This window comes from Mercurialis annua, linkage group LG7 (genome assembly GCF_937616625.2).
Source record: "Mercurialis annua linkage group LG7, ddMerAnnu1.2, whole genome shotgun sequence".
In the NCBI taxonomy this organism is placed as follows: Eukaryota; Viridiplantae; Streptophyta; class Magnoliopsida; order Malpighiales; family Euphorbiaceae; genus Mercurialis; species Mercurialis annua.
Genome location: NC_065576.1, coordinates 21,955,990 through 21,977,615, shown reverse-complemented (window position 1 = coordinate 21,977,615; position 21,626 = coordinate 21,955,990). Strand labels below are relative to the sequence as shown.

Here is a 21,626-nt window from a genome sequence, read left to right as displayed (position 1 = left end):
GGAGTGGCTATCAAACGTCGTGCTCATAAAAAAGCCGAATGGAAAATGGAGACTATGCATAGAATTCACAGACCTTAACCGAGCATGCCCCAAGGATAGCTATCCTCTGCCAAACATTGATCAGCTAGTCAACTCAACGAGCGGTTACGAGGTCTACTCGTTCATAGACGCTGCTCAAGGATACCACCAGATACCAATGCACAAGGGCGACGAAGAGAAAACAAGCTTCGTAACCGACAGCGGCACATACTGCTACAAATAAATGCCCTTCGGATTAAAAAACGCCGGGGCAACTTATCAGCGACTGATGAACTTTGTATTCAAGGACCAGATCGGTCGAAACATAGAGGTCTATGTTGATGACATCATCGTCAAATCCAAAAAAGTAGAAGACCACGCGAAAGACCTAGAAGAAGTTTTCACCATGCGAAACAAATACAGGCTCAAGTTAAATCCGGACAAGTGTGCCTTCGGAGTCCCGGTAGGGAAATTTCTCGGTTACCTCATCTCTCAAAAAGGCATTGAGGTAAACCCGGAAAAAACAAAAGCAATCATTAACATGAAAGCCCCGAAGACAGCCAAAGAAGTTCAAAAGCTCACTGGAAGAATTACGGCTCTCGATCGATTTGTGTCTAACTCGGCCAAGAGATGTCTCCCATTCTTCAAAACACTAAGAAATGTGAAAAGTTTCGAGTGGACCGAAGAGTGCCAACAGTCTTTCGAGGAGCTCAAAAAATTCCTAAGTTCACCACCACTGCTCGGGCGACCCGAAGCAGGAGAAGTGCTATACTTATATCTAAGTGTCACCAATGAAACAGTAGCATCCGTGCTTGTAAAGGAAGAAGAAACCGAGCAGAAACCGGTGTACTACACAAGCAAAGTGTTAAAAGGGCCCGAGCTCAGAAATAGCAAGATCGAGAAATTTGCATTTGCGCTGGTATTAACAGTAGAAAAGCTCAAAAGGTATTTTCAGGCTCACACAGTGGTAGTCCGAACAAACCAACCCCTGAAAAAAGCGCTTGGAAGACCAGAAACCTCTGGACGACTAATCAACTGGTCGGTCATGGTAGGATCATACGACATCAAATACGAACCCAGAACAGCAACGAAAGCTCAGATCCTAGCAGATTTCGTGGCCAAAACAACAACGCATGATCAACCCACCGAGGTAGACAATGGCTTGGTCAGCTGGATATTACAAGTAGAGGACCACATAAGATAAAAATGCAAAACTCGATCCACCTGAATTTTCTGGCAACCAACAATTCAGCAGAATACGACGCCCTAATAGGAGGATTGAGAATGGCAATAGTAGTCAAGGCCGAGTACATCAAAATTCAAAGTGACTCTCAACTGGTGGTTAACCAAGTACTCGGGTTATATGATGTCGAAGATCCAGAAATGAAAAAGTACGTAGACCGAGTTAAAGAGCTACTCGCAAAAATTACCGAAGAAGGTGGAAAATGGGAATTAGAGCAAATACCCAGAGACGAGAACATAGAGGCAGACACATTGGCAAAGGCCGGAGCAGCCAAAGAAACAGTAACAGGCATACCATGCTCGATCCAAAACTTCAACAGTATCCAAAATCCTGAGGCAACATTCCTCATCAACCCATTAGATCAATGGATGGAGCACATCATATCATACATGGAGAATGGAAGCCTACCCGAGGATAAAAAAGAGGCAAGGAAGGTAAAGCGCCGAGCACCATACTTCTCATACCGAGATGGCACCCTATACAGAAAGTCATTCTCACATCCATGGTCTAGATGTCTCACGGTTGAAGAAGGAAAATAAGTCTTAGCCGAAATACACGAAAGGATGTGTGAAAGCCACATCTCCCATCTAGCACTCTGTCGAAAAGCGGTATTATAAGGTTACTACTGGCCGACACTGGCACAAGACACAGCAAGCTTGGAACAAAAATGCGAGAAATGTCAATATCACCAAAATGTGCATCATCAACCCACAACCGAGCAAAGTCCGATAATAAGTCCTTGGCCATTCAGCATATGAGGTATAGACATCGTTGGCCCTTTCCCGACAGCAAGTGGGCAAATGCGATTCTTGATAGTAGCTGTCGATCATTTCTCCAAATGGGTAGAAGCCGAAGCTGTCTCCACTATAACAAAAGCACGAGTGTGAAGTTTTTTCCGAAGAGAAATCATTTGTCGTTTCAGAATTCCAAGAATCATCATAACCGACAACGGTAAACAATTCGACAACAAAAATTTCAGAGACTTCTGCACTGAGAAGGGAATCGATCTAAGGTTCACCTCGGTCACCCACCCCCAAACCAACGGGATTACCGAGGTAACCAACAGAACCATTGTTAACGGATTGAAAAAGCGCCTAGACGAGGCAAAAGGTTGATGGGCCGACGAGCTACACAGTGCTCTATGGTCATACAGAACTACGCCAAAAGCCAGCACAGGAAGAACTCCATACAGCTTAACCTATAGATGTGAAGCCATGGTACCGGTAGAAATAGGTATGCCTACCATCCGAGTACAATACTTCGATGAGCAACAAAATGAAGAGAACACCAGACTTTGCCTTGACTTCTTAGAGGAGCGAAGAGAACATGCATTAATGCACATTGAATCATACAAACAAAGAATGGCGACATATCATAACAAAAGGGTTAAACCCTTAAAGTTTGAGGTCGGAGACCTAGTACTACGAAGAGCCGATATAGTAAGAGGAAACACAGGGGTATCCAAGCTCGGAGCAAACTGGGAAGGACGCTACCAAGTAAATAAAGTAGGGAAAGGAGGAGCCTACTACCCCTAACGTTTAAATCGTTAAAATGGGGAAACGTTTGGATTTGTTTCGTAATATTCGTAAACGTTTGGCTTAAATCGCTAAAATGGGGAAACATTTGCATATGTTTCATAACGTTTGTAAACGTTTGGCGTATATCGCTAAAAAGATGAAACATTTGGATTCGTAACGTTTTTAAATGTTTGGATTAATTTCGAAACGTTTTGCTTAAATCGCTAAAAAGGGGAAACGTTTGGATTTTTTTCGTAACATTTGTAAATATTTGCCTTAACTTTCTAAAAATATGAAACGTTTGGATTTGTTTCATAACGTTTGTAAACGTATCGATTGGTTTCGTAATATTTTAAATGTTTAAATTGAATCGTGAGAAACGTGAAATGTTAGGATTTGTTTTGTAATATATTAAACGTATGGATTGGTTTGTAACATATTAAACGTTTGGCTTAAATCGCAAAAAAGGTAAAACGTTTGTAAACATTTGGTTTAAATTTCTAAAAAGGTTAAACGTTTGGATTTATTCGTAACATTTGTAAACATTTGGCTTAAATCGCTAAAAAGGTGAAACGTTTGAATTTGTTTCGTAACATTTTTAACGTTTTTGGGTCGGTTTCGTAATGTTTTAAACGTTTGGCTTAAATCGCTAAAAAGGTTAAACGTTTGGATTTGTTTTGTAACGTTTGTAAACGTTTGGCTTAAATCGCTAAAAAGGTGAAACATTTGGATTTGTCTCGTAACGTTTTAAACGTTGGGATTGGTTTCATAAGGTTTTAAACGTTTGACTTAAATCACTATAAAAGTGAAATGTTTGGATTTGTTTCGTAATGTTTGTAAACGTTTGGCTTAAATTGCTAAAAAGGGGAAACGTTTCCATTTGTTTCGTAATGTTTGCAAAGGTTTGGCTTATATCGCTAAAAATTGGAAAGGTTTGGATTTGTTTTGTAACGTTTTAAACGTTTGACTTATATCGCTAAAAAGGTGAAATATTTTTATTTGTTTCGTAACATTTGGCATAAATCGCTAAAAAGGTGAAACGTTTGGATTTGTTTGGAAACGTCTTAAACGTTTGTCTTAAATCGCAAAAATAGTTAAACGTTTGGATTTGTTTCGTAACATTTTAAACGTTTGGACTGGTTTCGTTACGTTTAAACGTTTGGCTTAGATCGCTAAAAGCAAAAACGTTTGGATTTGTTTCGTAATGTTTTTAAAAGTTAGGCTAAAATAGCTAATAATGTGAAATGTTTGGATTTGTTTCGTAACGTTTTAAACATTTGGATTGGTTTCAGAACGTTTAGAATGTTTGACTTAAATTGTTAAAAAGGTGAAACATTTGGATTTGTTTCGTAATGTTTGGAAACGTTTGACTTAAAACGCTAAAATGATGAAACGTTTAGATTTGTTTCGTAACCTTTTAAATGTTTGGCTTAAATCGCTAAAAAGGTGAAACGTTTTTATTTGTTTCGTAACATTTGTAAACGTTTGGCTTAAATCGCTAAAAAGGTGAAACGTTTGGATTTGTTTCGAAATTTTTTAAACGTTTGGATTGATTTCGAAACGTTTTTAACGTTTTGCTTAAATCGCTTAAAAGGTGAAACGTTTGGATTTATTTCAAAATGTTTGAAACATTTGCCTTATATCGCTAAAATGGTTAAACGCTAGGATTTGTTTCGTAATGTTTTAAACGATTGGATTGATTTCGAAACGTTTTAAACGTTTTTCTTAAATCGCTAAAAAGGTGAAACGTTTGGATTTGTTTCATACGTTTTAAACGTTTGGATTGGTTTCGAAACATTTTAAGCGTTTGGCTTAAATTGCTAAAAGTTGAAGCAGTTGGATTTGTTTCGTAATGTTTATAAACGTTAGGCTTAAATCGTTAAAAAGGTGAAATGTTTGGATTTGTTTTGTAATCGTTTAAACATTTAGATTTGTTTCGTAACGATTTAAACGTTTGGATTTGTTTCGTAACATTTTAAACGTTTCGCTTAAATAGCTAAAAAGGTAAAACGTTAGGATTTGTTTCGCAACCTTTGTAAACGTTTGGCTTAAATCGCTAAATAGATGAAACGTTTTGATTTGTTTCGTAACGTTTTAAACGTTTGGCTTAAATTGCTAAAAAGATGAAACATTTTGATTTGTTTCGTAATGTTTGTAGACGTTTAGCTTAAATCGCTAAAAAGGTGAAACATTTGGATATGTTTCGAAACATTTTAAATGTTTGTCTTAAATTGCTAAAATTATTAAACATTAGGATTTTTTTCGTAACATTTTAAACATTTGGACTGTTTTCGTAACGTTTTAAAAGTTTGGTTTAAATCGCTAAAAGGTAAAACATTTGGATTTGTTTTGTATTGTTTTTAAACATTAGGCTTAAATCACTAAAAATGTGAAATGTTTGGATTTGTTTCGTAACGTTTTAAACATTTTGATTGGTTTCGTAACGCTTAAAATGTTTGGCTTAAATCGTTAAAATGGTTAAACGTCGTAATTGTCACGACCCATTTTCATGAATCGCGACTGGCGCTAGGGTATGGGTATGGTTGTACCAAAACCCGTAGCTAGCCTAGCGGATAACCATCAAATACATAAACCTGCAAGAAAATCAATGCTGCGGGGCAACCGAGACTTCAGCCTAGTTCTAGCAGTTCATAATATACAACATTTATTATAAAGTGCTCAGCCAACTCAGAGTCTTAAACATGGCAGAAATACATATTAACCCAAGTTAATATAAAAATGCTAAAATAATATATATATATATATATATATATATATATATATATATATATATATATATATTCCAATTGAACTAAATCTGATAACAAGTATTAGAAAAGTAAGACTTCTAATTACTACTGCGGTCTAAGAATAAAATCAGTTTACTAACTTTGTTAAAATATAAAGTAAAACCTCCGAGGAAATAAAGAATCGGAGAGCAGCTGCCTCGTTCAAATCATAACCCTGGAAAAATTGGGAAAACAACGGGGTCAGATATACTAAGATGAGTTCATACCACTATTTACATTTATCAAGTGGAAAACCTTTAAAACCGTTTAAAACTTTTAATAACAACATTACGTATAATAGTTGGAACCCTAATCCACAATACTACATATAACCATATTTCAATAGGCTTGGTCCTGAGAGCTGAGCTACACCGAGTTACCACCGACCACTCTTAATTCATAACCAGAGTCCCGAGAGCTGAGCTACACCGAGTTACTCTACTGGTCCCGAGAGCTATGCTCACACCGAGTTACCACCACATTTCACATACCTTATCTAGATCAATACTGGTGTGCACGCAGTCCTAATGAAGTCCATTAGGTAGCATGTTCCAACTAAGAGCCATAATGGAAAAACAGTTCGCAATTGCACGTATACAATATATAGATATTAAAATAACAATTTACTTAATAAAGCGGTAAATAGTAAGTACAAACTCACTGCTTGCTAATCCACGTGATAACCTGGCAAGCAACTAATCCTGATTCGTCTCCGAAGCACGAACAGTCGACGAGTCTAGACAATATAAATCAGAATTAAAACATGTCCTAACTCTAAAGAGTACTAGACAACACATATAACTAGCACAAACGTCAACGAGCCAAGACAAAGCAAACACACTTACTTAATCCATAGCCAAAGCATATACCAAATTAGAGTAATCATACATACTGAACATAACCAAAGTCATACGATATTTAAGTCAAATTGAGTTCCCACTTTGAAAACATAATCCGGAAATCATTTCAATAACTTAGTTAAAATCATAAAACTAAGTTTAAACCAAAGTGGTGAGCTAGCCAAGTTATCACAACTGCCAAGCCTATACTCAGAAATTGGGCGATCCAAGTCTAACCCAAACCAAACATCCAACCAAAGTAAAACAATTCGTTTAAAGTCTGGAATCATTTAAATATACCAAAGTCTAAATTTATAAAACAAGGGAACTCAAATTAAACATTAAAATCCAAGTACATCATCATGATTATAAAGTGTTCGATAAAAGTCCGCAAAGGATAAACACAACCAAATAAGTTAAAAATCAATATACAACAGCCCTATCATGCTTAATAATCATATTTGATATAAGACATGTCATATCAAAACATTTGGTATCAATCAAGCAAACCTCTCATAAATTATGCCAATTAAGCATTCATACCACCTAGCTCAAGACAAGACCAATCGTGAAAGTCAAACCAAAACACTTTAGATCAGATTATGAACTTTCCTTAACATATAATATAAATTCAAATAAGATCCTAAGTCACCACAAATCAAAGAAACCGAAAACATAGCTTTTTAGCGTAAAACTAGCTAGTTTACAAAATATGCCAATACGTACCAAAACAAATAAGATACTAACTCGAAAATTCATTTAGATCAGTAGTATATCCCATAAGTACATACAAAACAACTTAAGATCAGTTTTAAAACAAGCCAAAAACACTTAAACAATAATATTGACAATATCGTCAAAAATTGCCTAAACAAGTCAACTGAAGCAAATAAGAATTCTATGAATCAAATCAGGTTACTACTAATCTAATACCTTTAAGACACCACTTAGAACATATTAGATCAGTAGGTAAAGCATTTCAAACTCGTTTTGTATTTGTAGCGTTTAACTTTCTTAAAATTGCCATTTTCGCAAATCGTGGAGATTTTACAAACCAATTCCATTTTAATTATTATTTTCAATCAAAAATCTTTAGATCAGTAGCTATTGATATAAAAATACCCAACAACTCAAATAACTCAGATTCAATACTTGAACAAATCGTTAATCGAATCAAATTCGTACAAGTCTAGATTTCGGCAAATCGTTAATTAATTACACCAAATTGTTCTTAATTCAATTAGGATCAGATTATATTCATGAATAACTTTATCATACTTAATATACTTAGATTATACAACACCAACCAACAATCAATTGAATCCAATCATTTACAACCCTAAATTACATGTTTCTGCGCATCAAACGTAACAAGTGAATCATAAATAAAAAGAAAATGGATAAGATACCTAAGATTGATGTATGAACTGATGTATGATGAAAATAGATCAATAATAAAGGTCTGGACCAAAACTAAGTGAAGCCACCAACACACCAACGATGAACGCGACGAAGAACACACTTAAATCTTGCGAGAGGAACGTAAAATCACACTTAGCGTAATGAAATGAACCCGAACGTTTTGGAATGAAGAAATATAGGTCAATAAATGTAATAGATCGTTTTTAGGTTTTAGGGTTCGAAAAGGGGCTGATCACATTAGTTAGGGGGTCTACTTATAGACTATTGTGGGCTTTACATGGGCTTCGATTAAAGCCCACGGTTTAATAGGTATTTTTAGTGTTAGGGACCTCTAAATAACGATCCAACCGACCAGATTTTAGTAAATACTCTCAGGAACAACATATCCAAAGATGAGCCCGATCCGACGGTTCAATTGGGAGATTTGGACGTTTTACTACAGCATGACAGATTTAGAAAACATGCAAATATTGTTTCGATAACAACCCGGAAACAAATTGATTCAACATCAAATACTTAGAGGATCAAGGGGTGCACATAAGTCTCTCAACACGACACAACCAAGGTACTACATATGCTAATCCCAACATATATCAATCCGAAAACAAGTCGCAATCACAACGAGAACATGTCGAAGCGAAAACACAACCAAAGTCCATTACACACCAAAAACTTTAAACGGACAACCAACCACCAAAAGAAGTTATAAAATACGGGTTATTACAGTAATGTTTGTAAACTTTTGGCTTAAATCGCTAAAATGGGGAAACGTTTGGATTTGTTTCGAAACGTTTGTAAACGTTAGGCCTATATCGCTAAAAAGGTCAAATATTTGGATTTTTTCATAACGTTTTAAACCTTTGGATTGTTTCGTAACATTTTAAACGTTTGGCTTAAATCGCTAAAAAGGGGAAACATTTGGATTTGTTTCATAACATTTGTAAACGTTTGCCTTAACTTTCTACAAATATGAAATGTTTGGATTTGTTTCATAACGTTTGTAAATGTTTGACTTTAATCGCTAAAAAGGCGAAACGTTTGGATTTATTTCGTAACGTTTTTAAATGTTTCACTTAAATCGCTAAAAAGAGGTAACGTTTGGATTTGTTTCGTAACGTTTTAAACATTTAGATTGGTTTCGTAATGTTTTAAATGTTTGGCTTAAATCGCTAAAAAGGTGAAACGTTTGGATCAATTTCATAAAATTTGTAAACGTTTTTCTTAAATCCATAAAAATATGATACGTTTGGATTGGTTTCGTAGCATTTGGAACATTTGGCTTAAATAGCTAAAAAGTTGAAACGTTTGGATTTATTTTGTAACGTTCGTAAACGTTTGGCTTAAATCGCTAAAAAATGAAACGTTTGGATTTGTTTTGTAATGTTTTAAACGTTAGGCTTAAATCACTAAAAAGGTGAAACATTTTGATTTGTTTCGTAACATTTGTAAACGTTTGGCTTAAATCGCTAAAAAGGAGAAACGTTTGGATTTGTTTCGAAACGTTTTAAACTTTTGTCTTAAATCGCTAAAAAGGTCAAACATTTTGATTTGTTTCGTAATGTTTGTAAATGTTAGGCATAAATCGCAAAAAGGTGAAATATTTGGATTTGTTTCGTAATGTTTTAAACGTTTGGATTGGTTTCGTAACGTTTTAAACGTTTATCTTAAATCTCTAAAAAGGTGAAACGTTTGGATTTGATTCGTAACGTTTGGCTTAACTCGCTAAAAAGGTTAAACGTTTGGATTTGTTTCGAAACGTTTTAAACGTTCTCGCTAAAATTGTTACACGTTAGGATTTGTTTTGTAACATTTTAAACATTTGGATTGGTTTTGTAACGTTTTAAACGTTTGGCTTAAATCGCTAAAAGGTAAAACCTTTGAATTTGTTTTGTAATGTTTTTAAACTTTAGGCTTAAATCGCTAATAATGTTAAATGTTTGGATTTTTTCGTAATGTTTTAAACATTTTGATTGGCTCCGTAACGTTTAAAACGTTTGGCTTAAATCGTTAAAATAGTTAAACGTTTGGATTTGTATCGTATTGTTTGTAAACGTTTGGCTTAAATCGCTAAAATGGGGAAACGTTTGTATTTGTTTCGTAACCTTTGTAAACGTTAGGCTTATATCGCTAAAAAGGTGAAACATTTGGATTTGTTTCGTAACGTTTTAAACGTTTGGATTGGTTACATAACGTTTTAAGCGTTTTTCTTAAATCGCCAAAAAGGGGAAACCTTTGGATTTGTTTCGTAACATTTGTAAACATTTGGATTTGTTTCGTAACATTTGTAAACGTTTGCCGTAACTTTCCAAAAATGTGAAACGTTTAGATTTTTTTTCATAACGTTTGTAAACGTTTGAATTTAATCGCTAAAAAGGCGAAAGGTTTGGATTTATTTCGTAACGTTGGTAAACGTTTGGCTTAAATCGCTAGAAAAGGAAAACATTTAGATTTGTTTCGTAATGTTTTAAACATTTGGATTGGTTTCGTAACATTTAAAACTTTTGGCTTATATCACTAAAAAGGTGAAACGTTTGGATCTATTTCGTAATATTTGTAAGCGTTTGGCTTAAATCGCTAAAAAGGTGTAATATTTGGATTTTTTTTGAAACGTTTGGCTTAAATAGCTAAAAAGGTAAATGTTAAATTTTTTTTAGTAACGTTTTAAACATTTGGCTTAAATTGCTAAAAAGGTGAAACGTTAGGATTTGTTTCGTAATGTTTTAAACGTTTGGCTTAAATCGCTTAAAAGGTGAAGCGCTAGGATTTGTTTCGTAACATTTTAAATGTTTTGATTGGTTTCGTAATGTTTTAAATGTATATATTAAATCGCAAGAAAGGTGAAACGTTAGGATTTGTTTCGTAAGGTTTGCAAACGTTTGGCTTAAATCGCTATAAAGGGGAAACGTTTGGATTTGTTTCGTAACGTTTTAAACGTATGGATTGGTTTCATAACATATTAAACGTTTAGCTTAAATCGCTAAAAAGGTGAAACGTTTGGATTTATTTCGTAACGTTTGTAAAAATTTGGCTTACATCGCCAAAAAGGTGAAACTTTTGGATTTATTCGTATCATTTGTAAAAATTTGGCATAAATCGCTAAAAAGGTGAAACGTTTGAATTTGTTTCGTAATGTTTTTAACGTTTGGGTTGGTATCATAACGTTTAAAACGTTTGTCTTAAATCGCTAAAAAGGTGAAACGTTTGGATTTGTTTCGTAACGTTTGTAAACGTTTGGCTTAAATCGCTAAAAGGTAAAACGTTTGGATTTGTCTCGTAACGTTTTAAACGTTTAAATTGGTTTCGTAAGGTTTTAAACGTTTGACTTAAATCGCTAAAAGGGTGAAACGTTTGGATTTGTTTCGTAACTTTTTCAAACGTTTGGCCTAAATGGAAAAAAGGGGAAACGTTTGGATTTGTTTCGTAATGTTTGTAAACATTTAGCATAAATTGATAAAAAGCGGAAACGTTTGGATTTTTTTCTTCAAGTTTTTAAACGTTTATCTTAAATCGCTAAAAAGGTGAAACGTTTGGATTTGTTTTTTAAAGTTTTAAACGTTTGGCTTAAATCGCTAAAAAGGTGAAACATTTTGATTTGTTTCGTAAGGTTTGGTATAAATCGCTAAAAAGGTGAAATGTTTGTATTTGTTTCGAAACATTTTAAATGTTTGTCTTAAATCGCAAAAATAGTTAAACGTTAGGCTTTGTTTCGTAACATTTTAAACGTTTGGACTGGTTTCGTAATGTTTTAAACGTTTGGCTTAAATTGCTAAAAGGTAAAACGTTTGGATTTTTTTCGTAATGTTTTTAAACGTGAGTCTTAAATCGCTAAAAATATGAAATGTTTGGATTTGTTTCGTAATGTTTTAAACATTTGGATTGGTTTTGGAACGTTTAAAATGTTTGGCATAAATTATTAAAAAGGGGAAACATTTGGATTTGTTTCATAACGTTTGTAAACGTTTGGCTTAAATCGCAAAATGGGGAAACGTTTAGATTTGTTTCGTAACGTTTTAAACGTTTGGCTTAAATCGTTAAAAAGGTGAAACGTTTTGATTTGTTTCGTATCATTTGTAAATGTTTAGCTTAAAGCTAAAGAGGTAAAATGTTTGGATTTGTTTAGAAATATTTCAAACTTTTGGATTGGTTTTGAAACGTTTTAATTGTTTTGCTTAAATCGCTAAAAAGGTGAAACGTTTGTATTTGTTTAGAAAAGTTTGCCTTAAATCGCAAAAATGGTTAAATGTTAGGATTTGTTTGGTTATGTTTTAAACGTTTGGTCTGGTTTCGAAACGTTTTAAACGTTTTGCATAAATCGCTAAAAATGTGAACCGTTTAGATTTGTTTCATACGTTTTAAACGTTTGGATTCGTTTTGTAACGTGTTAAGCATTTGGCTTAAATTGCTAAAAGATGAAGCATTTGGATTTGTTTCGTAATGTTTGTAAGCGTTAGGCTTAAATCGCTAAAAAGGTAAAATGTTTGGATTTGTTTTTTAATGTATTAAACGTTTGGATTTTTTTTGTACCGTTTTAAACGTTTGGATTGGTTTCATAACATTTTAAACGTTTGGCTTAAATAGCTTAAAAGGTGAAACGTTTGGATTTGTTTCGTAACGTTTGGCTTAATTTGCTAAAAAGATGAAACGTTTGGATTTGATTCGTAACGTTTTAAACGTTTGGCTTAAATTGCAAAAAAGGTAAAACATTTTGATTTGTTTCGTAATGTTTGTAAACGTTTGGCTTAAATCGCTAATAAGGGGAGACGTTTGGATATGTTTTGGAACATTTTAAACGTTAGTGTTAAATCGCTAAAATTGTTAAACATTAGGATTTGTTTCGTAACATTTTAACCATTTGAACTGTTTTCGTAACGTTTTAAACGTTTGGCTTAAATCGCTAAAAGGTAAAACGTTTGGATTTGTTTCGTAGTGATTTTAAACGTTAGGCTTAAATCGCTAAAAATATGAAATGTTTTGATTTGTTTCATAACGTTTTAAACATTTGGATTGGTTTCGTAACGTTTAAAACGTTTGGCTTAAATCGTTAAAAAGCTTAAACGTTTGGATTTGTTTCGTAATTTATAAACGCTTGGCTTAAATCGCTAAAATGGGGAAACGTTTGCATTTGTTTTGAAATGCTTGTAAACGTTAGGCTTATATCGCTAAAAAGGTGAAACATTTGGATTTGTTTCGTAACGTTTTAAACGTTTGGATTGGTTTCGTAACATTTTAAAAGTTTGGCTTAAATCGCTAAAAAGAGGGAACGTTTGGATTTGTTTCATAACATTTGTAAACGTTTCCCTTAACTTTCAAAAAAAGTGAAACGTTTGGATTTGTTTCATAACGTTTGTAAACGTTTGACTTTAATCGCTAAAAAGGCGAAACGTTTGGATTTATTTCGTAACGCTTGTAAACGTTTGGCTTAAATTGCCAAAAAGAGGCAACGTTTGGATTTGTTTCGTAACGTTTTAAACATTTGGATTGGTTTCTTAACGTTTTAAACGTTGGGCTTAAATCGCTAAAAAGGTGAAACGTTTGGATCAATTTTTTAACATTTGTAAACGTTTTTCTAAAATTGATAAAAAGGTGAAATGGATTTGTTTTGTAATGTTTTAAACATTTGGATTTTTTCGTAACGTTTTAAACGTTTGGCTTAAATCGCTAAAAAGGTGAAACGTTTGGATTTATTTTGAAACCTTTGTCTTAAATAGCTAAAAAGGTAAACGTTAGGATTTTTTTCGTATCGTTTTAAACATTTGGCTTAAATCGTTAAAAAGGTGAAACGCTAGGATTTGTTTCGTTATGTTTTAAACATTTGGCTTAAATCACTTAAAAGGTGAAACGCTAGGATTTGTTTCGTAACATTTTAAATGTTTTGATTGGTTTCGTAATGTTTTAAATGTTTTAATTAAATCGCGAAAAAAGTGAAACGTTAGGATTTATTTCGTAACGTTTGCAAACGTTTGGCTTAAATAGCTATAAAGGGGAAACGTTTGTATATTTTTCATAACGTTTTAAACGTATGGATTGGTTTCGTAACATATTAAATGTTTGGCTTAAATCGCTATAAAGGTGAAACGTTTGGATTTATTTCATAACATTTGTAAATATTTGGCATAAATCGCGAAAAAGGTGAAACGTTTGGTTTTGTTTCGTAACATTTGTAAAAATTTGGCTTAAATCGTTAAAAAGGTGAAACATTTGAATTTGTTTCTTAAAGTTTTCAACGTTTGGGTTGGTTTCGTAACGTTTTAAACTTTTTGCTTAAATCGCTAAAAGGTGAAACGTTTGATTTGTTTCATAACGTTTGTAAATGTGTGGGTTGATACGCTAAAAATGGGGAACGTTTGGATTTGTCCCGTAACGTTTTAAACGTTGGGATTGGTTTCGTAAGGTTTTAAACGTTTGGCTTAAATCGGTAAAAAAGTGAAACGTTTGGATTGGTTTCGTAACGTTTGCAAATGTTTGATCTAAAGTGCTAAAAAGAGGAAACGTTTGGATTTATTTCATATTGTTTGTAAACGCTTGGCTTAAATTGTTAAAAAGGGGAAACGTTTGGATTTGTTTCGTAACGTTTGTAAATGTTTGGTTTAAATCGCTAAAACGGTGAAATGTTTGGATTTGTTTTGTAACGTTTTAAATGTTTGGCTTAAATCGCTAAAAAGGTGAAACATTTTGATTTGTTTCGTAACGTTTGGCATAAATTGCTAAAAAGGTGACACGTTTGGATTTATTTCGAAACATTTGTAAAAATTTGGCTTAAATCGCTATAAATGGGAAACGTCTGGATATGTTTTGTAACGTTTGTAAACGTTTGGCTTAAATCGCTAAAAAGGCAAAATGTTTGGATTGATTTTGTAATGTTTGTAAACTTTTGGCTTTAATCGCTAAATAGGGGAAACATATGGATTTGTTTCGTAACGTTTTAAACATTTGGATTTGCTTCGTAACGTTTTAAACGTTTGGCTTAAATGACTAAAAAGGGGAAACGTTTGGATTCGTTTCGTAGTATTTGTAAATGTTTGGCTTAAATCACTAAAAATGTGAAACGTTTGGATTTGTTTTGTAACGTTTGTAAAGATTTGACTTAAATCTTTAATGAGGCGAAACGTTTGGATTTATTTCGTAACGTTTGTAAACATTTGGCTTGAATCGCTAAAAAGGGAAAACGTTTGGATTTCTTTCGTAACGTGTTAAATAGTTTAATTGGTTTCTTAACGTTTTAAACGTTTGGCTTAAATCGCTAATATGGTGAAACTTTTGGATTTGTTTCAAAACGTTTTAAATGTTTGGCTTGAATCGCTAAAAAGTTAAACGTTAGGACTTATTTCGTAACGTTTTAAACGTTTGGCTTAAATCGCTAAAAACGTGAAACGTTTGGATTTGTTTTGTAACGTTTGTAAAGATTGGGCTTAAAATGTGAAACCTTTTTATTTGTTTCGTAATATTTGTAAACATTAGGATTAAATCGCTAAAAATGTCAAATGTTTGGATTTGTTTCATAACGTATTAAACATTTGGATTGGTTTCGTAATGTTTTAAACGTTTGGCTTAAATTGCTAAAAAGGTGAAACGTTTGGATTAGTTTCGCAACGTTTGTAAACGTTTGACTTGAATTGCTAATAAAGTGAAACATTTGGATTTGTTTCGCAACGTGTTAAACGTTTGGCTTAAATCGCAAAAAAAGTTAAAAGTTTTGATTTGTTTTGTAACGTTTGTAAACGTTTGCCTTAAATTGCTAAAAAGTGGAAACGTTTGGATATGTTTCGAAATGTTATAAACGTTTGGATTGCTTTCGTAACGTTTTAAACGTTTGGCTTAAATCGCTAAAGAGGTGAAACAATTGGATTTGTTTTGTGACATTTGTAAACATTTGGCTTATATCGCTAAAAAGGTGAAATATTTGGCTTTGTTTCGTAACATTTTATACGTTTGGATTGGTTTCATAACGTTTTAAACGTTTGGCTTAAATTGCTAAAAGGTGAAACATTTTGATTTGTTTCGTAATGTTTGTAAACGTTAGGCTTAAATCGCTAAAAAGGTAAAATATTTGGATTTCTTTCGTAACGTCTTAAACGTTTGGATTGGTTTAACGTTTTAAACATTTGGCTCAAATCGCTAAAATGGTGAAACATTTGGATTTATTTAGAAACGTTCTAAATATTTTTCTTGAATCACTAAAATGGTAAAACCTTAGGATTTGTTTCGTACCATTTTAAACGTTTTGATTGGTTTCGTAACGTTTTAAACGTTTCGCTTAAATTGCTAAAAAGGTGAAACGTTTAGATTTGTTTCGTAAAGTTTGTACACGTTTGGCTTAAATTGCTAGAAAGGCGAAACGATTGGATTTGTTCCCTAACGTTTTAAACGTTTGGCTTAAATCGCTAAAAAGAAGAAACGTTTTAATTTGTTTCATAACGTTTGTAAATGTTTAGCTTAAATCACTAAAAAGGTGAAACGTTTGGATTTGTTTTGAAACGTTTTAAACGTTTGGCTTAAATTGCTAAAATGGTTAAATGTTAAAATTTGTTTCGCAACGTTTTAAACTTGGGTTGGTTTCGTAACATGTTAAACGTTGGCTTAAATCGCTAAAAAGGTGAAACGTTTGGATTGGTTTCGTAACGTTTAAAACGTTTGGCTTAAATCGCAAAATGCTGAAATGTTTGGATTTGTTTCGTAATATTTATAAACGTTAGGTTTAAATTGCTATAAAGGTGAATTGTTTGGATATGTTTCATAAAATTTCAAACGTTTGGATTGGTTTCGAAAAGTTTTAAATGTTTGGCTTCAATCGCTAAAAAGGTGAAACGTTTGGATTTATTTCGCAACGTTTGTAAATGTTTCACTTAAATTGCTAAAAATATGAAACGTTTGGATTTTTTTAGTAACGTTTTAAACGTTTGGCTTAAATCGCTAAAAAGGTGAAACGTTTGGATTTGTTTCATAACATTAGTAAACATTTGGCTTAAATCGCTAATAAGGTGAAACGTTTGGATTTGTTTCAAAACGTTTGTCTTAAATGGCTAAAATGGTAAAACGTTAGGATTTGTTTCAAAACGTTTTAAACGCTTGGATTGGTTTCGTAACTTTTTAAACGGATGCCTTATATCGCTAAAAAGGTGAAACGTTTGATTTGTTTCGTAACGTTTGTAAATGTTTGGCTTAAATCGCTTAATAGTTGAAACTTTTGGATTAGTTTCGTAACGTTTTATACGTTTGGATTGGTTTCATAACGTTTTAAACGTTCGACTTAAATTGCTAAAAACGCGAAACATTTGGATTTGTTTCGTAACATTTGTAAATGTTTGGCTTAAATCGTTAAAGAGATGAAACGTTTCTATTTGTTCCATCACGTTTTAAACGTTTGGCTGAAATCGCTAAAATGGTGAACCGTTAGGATTTGTTTCGTAATGTTTTAAACGTTTAGATTGGTTTTGTAATATTTTTAACGTTTGCCTAAATCGCTAAAAAGGTGAAACGTTTGGATTTGTTTCGTAACGTTTTAAACGTTTGGGTTGGTTTCATAAAGTCTTAAACGTTTGGCCTAAATCGCTAAACGGTGAAACGTTTTTATTTGTTTAGTAGTGTTTGTAAATGTTAGGCTTTAATTGCTAAAAAGGTGAAATGTTTGGATTTTTTTTGTAACTTTTTAAACGTTTGGATTGGTTTCGTAATGTTTTAAATGTTTGGCTTAAATCGCTAAAAGGGGAAACGTTTAGATTTGTTTCGTAATGTTTGTAAACGTTTGGCTTAAATCCCTAAAAATGTGAAACGTTTGGATTTGTTTCGTAACATTTTAAACGTTTGGCTTAAATCGCTAAAATGGTTTCGAAACGTTTGGATTTGTTTCGTAACGTTTGTAAACGTTTGGCTTAAATCGCTAAAAAGGTGAAACGTTTGGATTTGTTTCGAAACATTTGGCTGAAATCGCTAAAACTGTAAAACGTTAGGATTTATTTCTTAACGTTTTAAAAATTTGGATTGGTTTTTTCGTAACGGTTTAAACGTTTGGCTTAAATTGCTAAAAAGGTGAAACATTTGGATTTGTTTCGTAACGTTTGTAAACGTTTGGCTTAAATAGCTAAAAAGGTGAAACATTTGGATTTTTTTGTAACGTTTTAAACGTTTGGATTGGTTTCGTAAGGTTTTAAACGTTTGGCTTAAATAGCTAAAATGGTGAAACATTTGGATTTGTTTCGTAACATTTATAAACGTTTGGCATAAATCGCTAAAAATGTTAAACGTTTGGATTTGTTTCATAACGTTTGTAAATGTTTGGCTTAAATCGGTAAAAAGGTGAAACGTTTTGATTTATTTCGTAACATTTGTAAACATTTGGCTTAAATTGCCGAAAATGGAAAACGTTTGGATTTGTTTCGTAACATTTGTAAACGTTTGGCTTAAATCACTAAAAAGGCGTAACGTTTGATTTATTTCGCAACGTTAGTAAACGTTTGGCTTCAATCTCAAAAAAGGGGAAACGTTTGGATTTGTTTCATAACGTTTTATACATTTGGATTGGTTTCGTAACATTTTAAACGTTTGGCTAATGAGTCTGATGTTGTTATTGGGTGACGTCGAGTTCCTTATTTTGAAAATATTGAGATTTATTTTGATGTGCATTTTTTGTTCGGATTTGAAAATGTGTTGTTTATGTTTTATGAATGGTTATTGGAGGTTGACTTGGGTCACCCAAATTGAGAGTTGAGCTTGGAAGTTGTAAACACTCGGCTAACTCGATGAATTTTAATTGTGGCGTTTCGGAACGAATTATTTTACCATTGTTTTGTAAAGAGGTTTTTTGGAAAGTGATTTTTAAAACTGTGGGGCTAGACATGAACTAGAGATCTATCGTATGAATTTTATCTTTCGAAATGGGTTATGATAAGAATTTTAAGGCAATATCTTAATTTATTTTGATCTGATTTGACGTTTTGAGCATGTTATTATATGATTTAATATTTTGATCATTTTCGGGCTGTTTGAGTTGTTACCATGTCGGTTGGAATTCGTTGATCACATAAGATGTTTTATGCTCAATCCTTTGAACTTTATATTGTTTAACCATCTAATGAGTAATTGTTTTACTGCGAGATGTTTATGTGTTATTATTTATGTCTCTCATGTTTGATTAAGTTATGCCATGTCAATTATTGTCCTCGTTGGCATTGTGTGGAGTATCACGTGAGGTTACTTCTCGCTAGTTTTTCTTTGGCTTAACTTTGGCGTTGGTGTCAATGTGCAATTCGAACCTTTGTTTTGACCCTGCGATTAGTTTAGATGTTATAATTAGTTTAGCCTGGTCTATCGTTTGAACTCTGGAAATCAAGGTGAGTGATTTTAGTATCAAGAAATTTGAGGAGCAATTATTAAGAGCAGTTAGTAGACTCAAATTTGAATCTATCCTTGTCAGAGGAAGGTAATTTGAGTTATATTACCCAGCACTAGTGGAATAATTCTACTTGTAAGTGTTTGCCTCGTGCGTTAAGCTTCGAACGTTATGCGTTTCTAAAAATCAGGTCCGTTGTGGAAATTTAAAGTATCGATTTTTTTTCCGGCTTTTGGCATTATGGCAAAGGATGTGGAAACTTTGTTTCGAGGTTGATCAGTGTAGTAATACACTGATATTTTCGTTAGGTAGATCGGTGAAATACCGAAATTGATGGTGGGGTTGTGAATGCGATCGTGTTGTATTGTTTTCTTTAGAGAATTTTTCAATTTGATTTGAGGTGGAATTCGTTGTTAGGTAAGTTTTAGTTTCGTTGCTGAATTGGGTTATTTCGTTATTGACGATTCAAATTGGTGGACTCGGATAATGGAGATGGACAAATATGTCAAGATGGACAAGTGCACGTCTCACAGAGTGTAATGCCTAGAAAATGTTTCGAAGGAAAATTGATTTTAAATGTTAACTCGTTAAAGCAATTAAAATGTTTTTATCACGTAATTGTGCCCAGACATGTCATGAACATGCATTTGAAATGCCACGAATAGAAAACTGCATTGAGCATTAAGTATGATCACTAATTAAAAGAGAAATAAATAATTGATACATGCATTTATTACATTCATCACGGCATTAAATGATTAGGGTCGAATGCAACTATTTGGGGATGAGAGCTGTCATCACCCTGGTGCACAATTACGTAAAATAAATTTTATCAATGAGACTTTTCAAGAAAAATGTTTTGTTATAAACTCGCGAGTTACATTGTATAAATGGTGTTTAAAAGTTAGTGATTTCAAACGGTTCTGAAATTTTGGTTGCTATCTAGACAAATATTATGTGATGACGATGGTGATTTAAGAAAAATTGCATTGTATGGGTTTGTTTTATATTAATGGAGTATCCGTATTTGATAAATAAGAGCTATGGTTATAAGGTTACACTCGAGGTTTAGTTGTGGTAAGTGCGGGAAAATTTTGAGTTCGGATTAAAGAATTGTATCAGCTTAGAGTATATAATTTGAGGATTTTTGTTTTAAGGAAATTAGTTATGCTCTGCGTGTTCATTTACACTGAAAGACTTAAAAGAAATTTTGCTTTAACAAATTCGAATTCTGTTTAAAAAGTTTTGGTAATAGTATGGGAATATTTCGTAAACGAAGGGATTTTTAATTGCAAAACTTTATTTTGTTGAGAAAGAGATGAAATTTTGTCAGTTTTTAACTAAAAGTGAATTTTAAGATTTTTTCTAGATGAACGATTTTATAAAATCGTGAATTTTATCGTGAAAGTAGGGTTCGGTTATGATTCCAAAGTGAGTGTTTTATTTTGTGGATGCGCTTACGAAACTAGAAAATTTTTCAACGGGTTAATTATTTTCGGTTGAAAATGAAATTAAACTGAAGATGTTAGTTATTTCAAATTAAAGGCGGATGGTATTATTAAATATTTTGTGGTTGCCAAAAGAGTTTTTATATAAAAAATTTGTTTTGTCACGACCCATTTTCATGCATCATGACCGGCGCTAGGGTAATGTGTATTATTGTACCAAAACCCGTAGCAAGTCTTGCAGATAACCGTTAAATATCATTAACAACTATGTACCTGCATAAAACCGCATGCTCGGGGGAAACCGAGACTTCAGCCTAGTCTAGCAGTACATATAAGCAACATATATTCAAAGTATGCTTAATCTCAAATTTAACTCCAACAACATGGCAATATATAAAATAAACATTGTAATCATGCCAAAGTTGATAAAATAACAGTTGGACCATTCCAACAAACAATAGTCTAAAACGTAAATGTAAGACTAAGACATATCAATCTGATACTACTACTGCGGTCTAAGAGTTTAAATAGTTCGGCTCTTTTATTCTGAAATAAAATAAAGAACCTCCGAGAAATGAGGAAGCGGAGATCGACCAATGCTCAAATCATAAACCTGGAAAATTTGGAAAAACAACGGGGTCAGATTTACTGAGTAGAGTTTATATAACCATTTACATTTATTAAGTTGAATAACCTTTAAAACGTTTAATAACACATTTGTTCATTATGGATTATCAATGAAACCCTAAACCACAATTCTAAATCCATTGTCGTGTCGGTGAGACGTATCTCAATAACCGATCCCCGACTACATCTTAATAAAATAGTGAGCCCAGGAGACGTATCTTCCACCGGTGCCCTCACTCAGGTGAGATGCATCTCAAACCTACCTCAATACCATAATAATCATTACCGGTGCGCACGCAGTCCCGATGATGCCCATCGAGTAGCATGTTCAAAATCAAATCCATAATGCCGAAAAACAGTTCAAAAGCTGTTTATACATATACATATACAAAATATA

At 33.1% G+C, this 21,626-nt stretch overlaps 1 protein-coding gene across 1 annotated transcript; it reads left to right on the top strand.

Moving 5' to 3' along the window:
- Positions 1–1,928: 1,928 nt before the first annotated feature.
- Positions 1,929–2,796, top strand: LOC126656961 (uncharacterized). The gene is made up of 2 exons (XM_050351587.1): positions 1,929–2,212; positions 2,415–2,796. Exons 1-2 carry the CDS (start codon positions 1,929–1,931, stop codon positions 2,794–2,796), a joined length of 666 nt encoding a protein of 221 aa, XP_050207544.1.
- Positions 2,797–21,626: the final 18,830 nt, after the last annotated feature.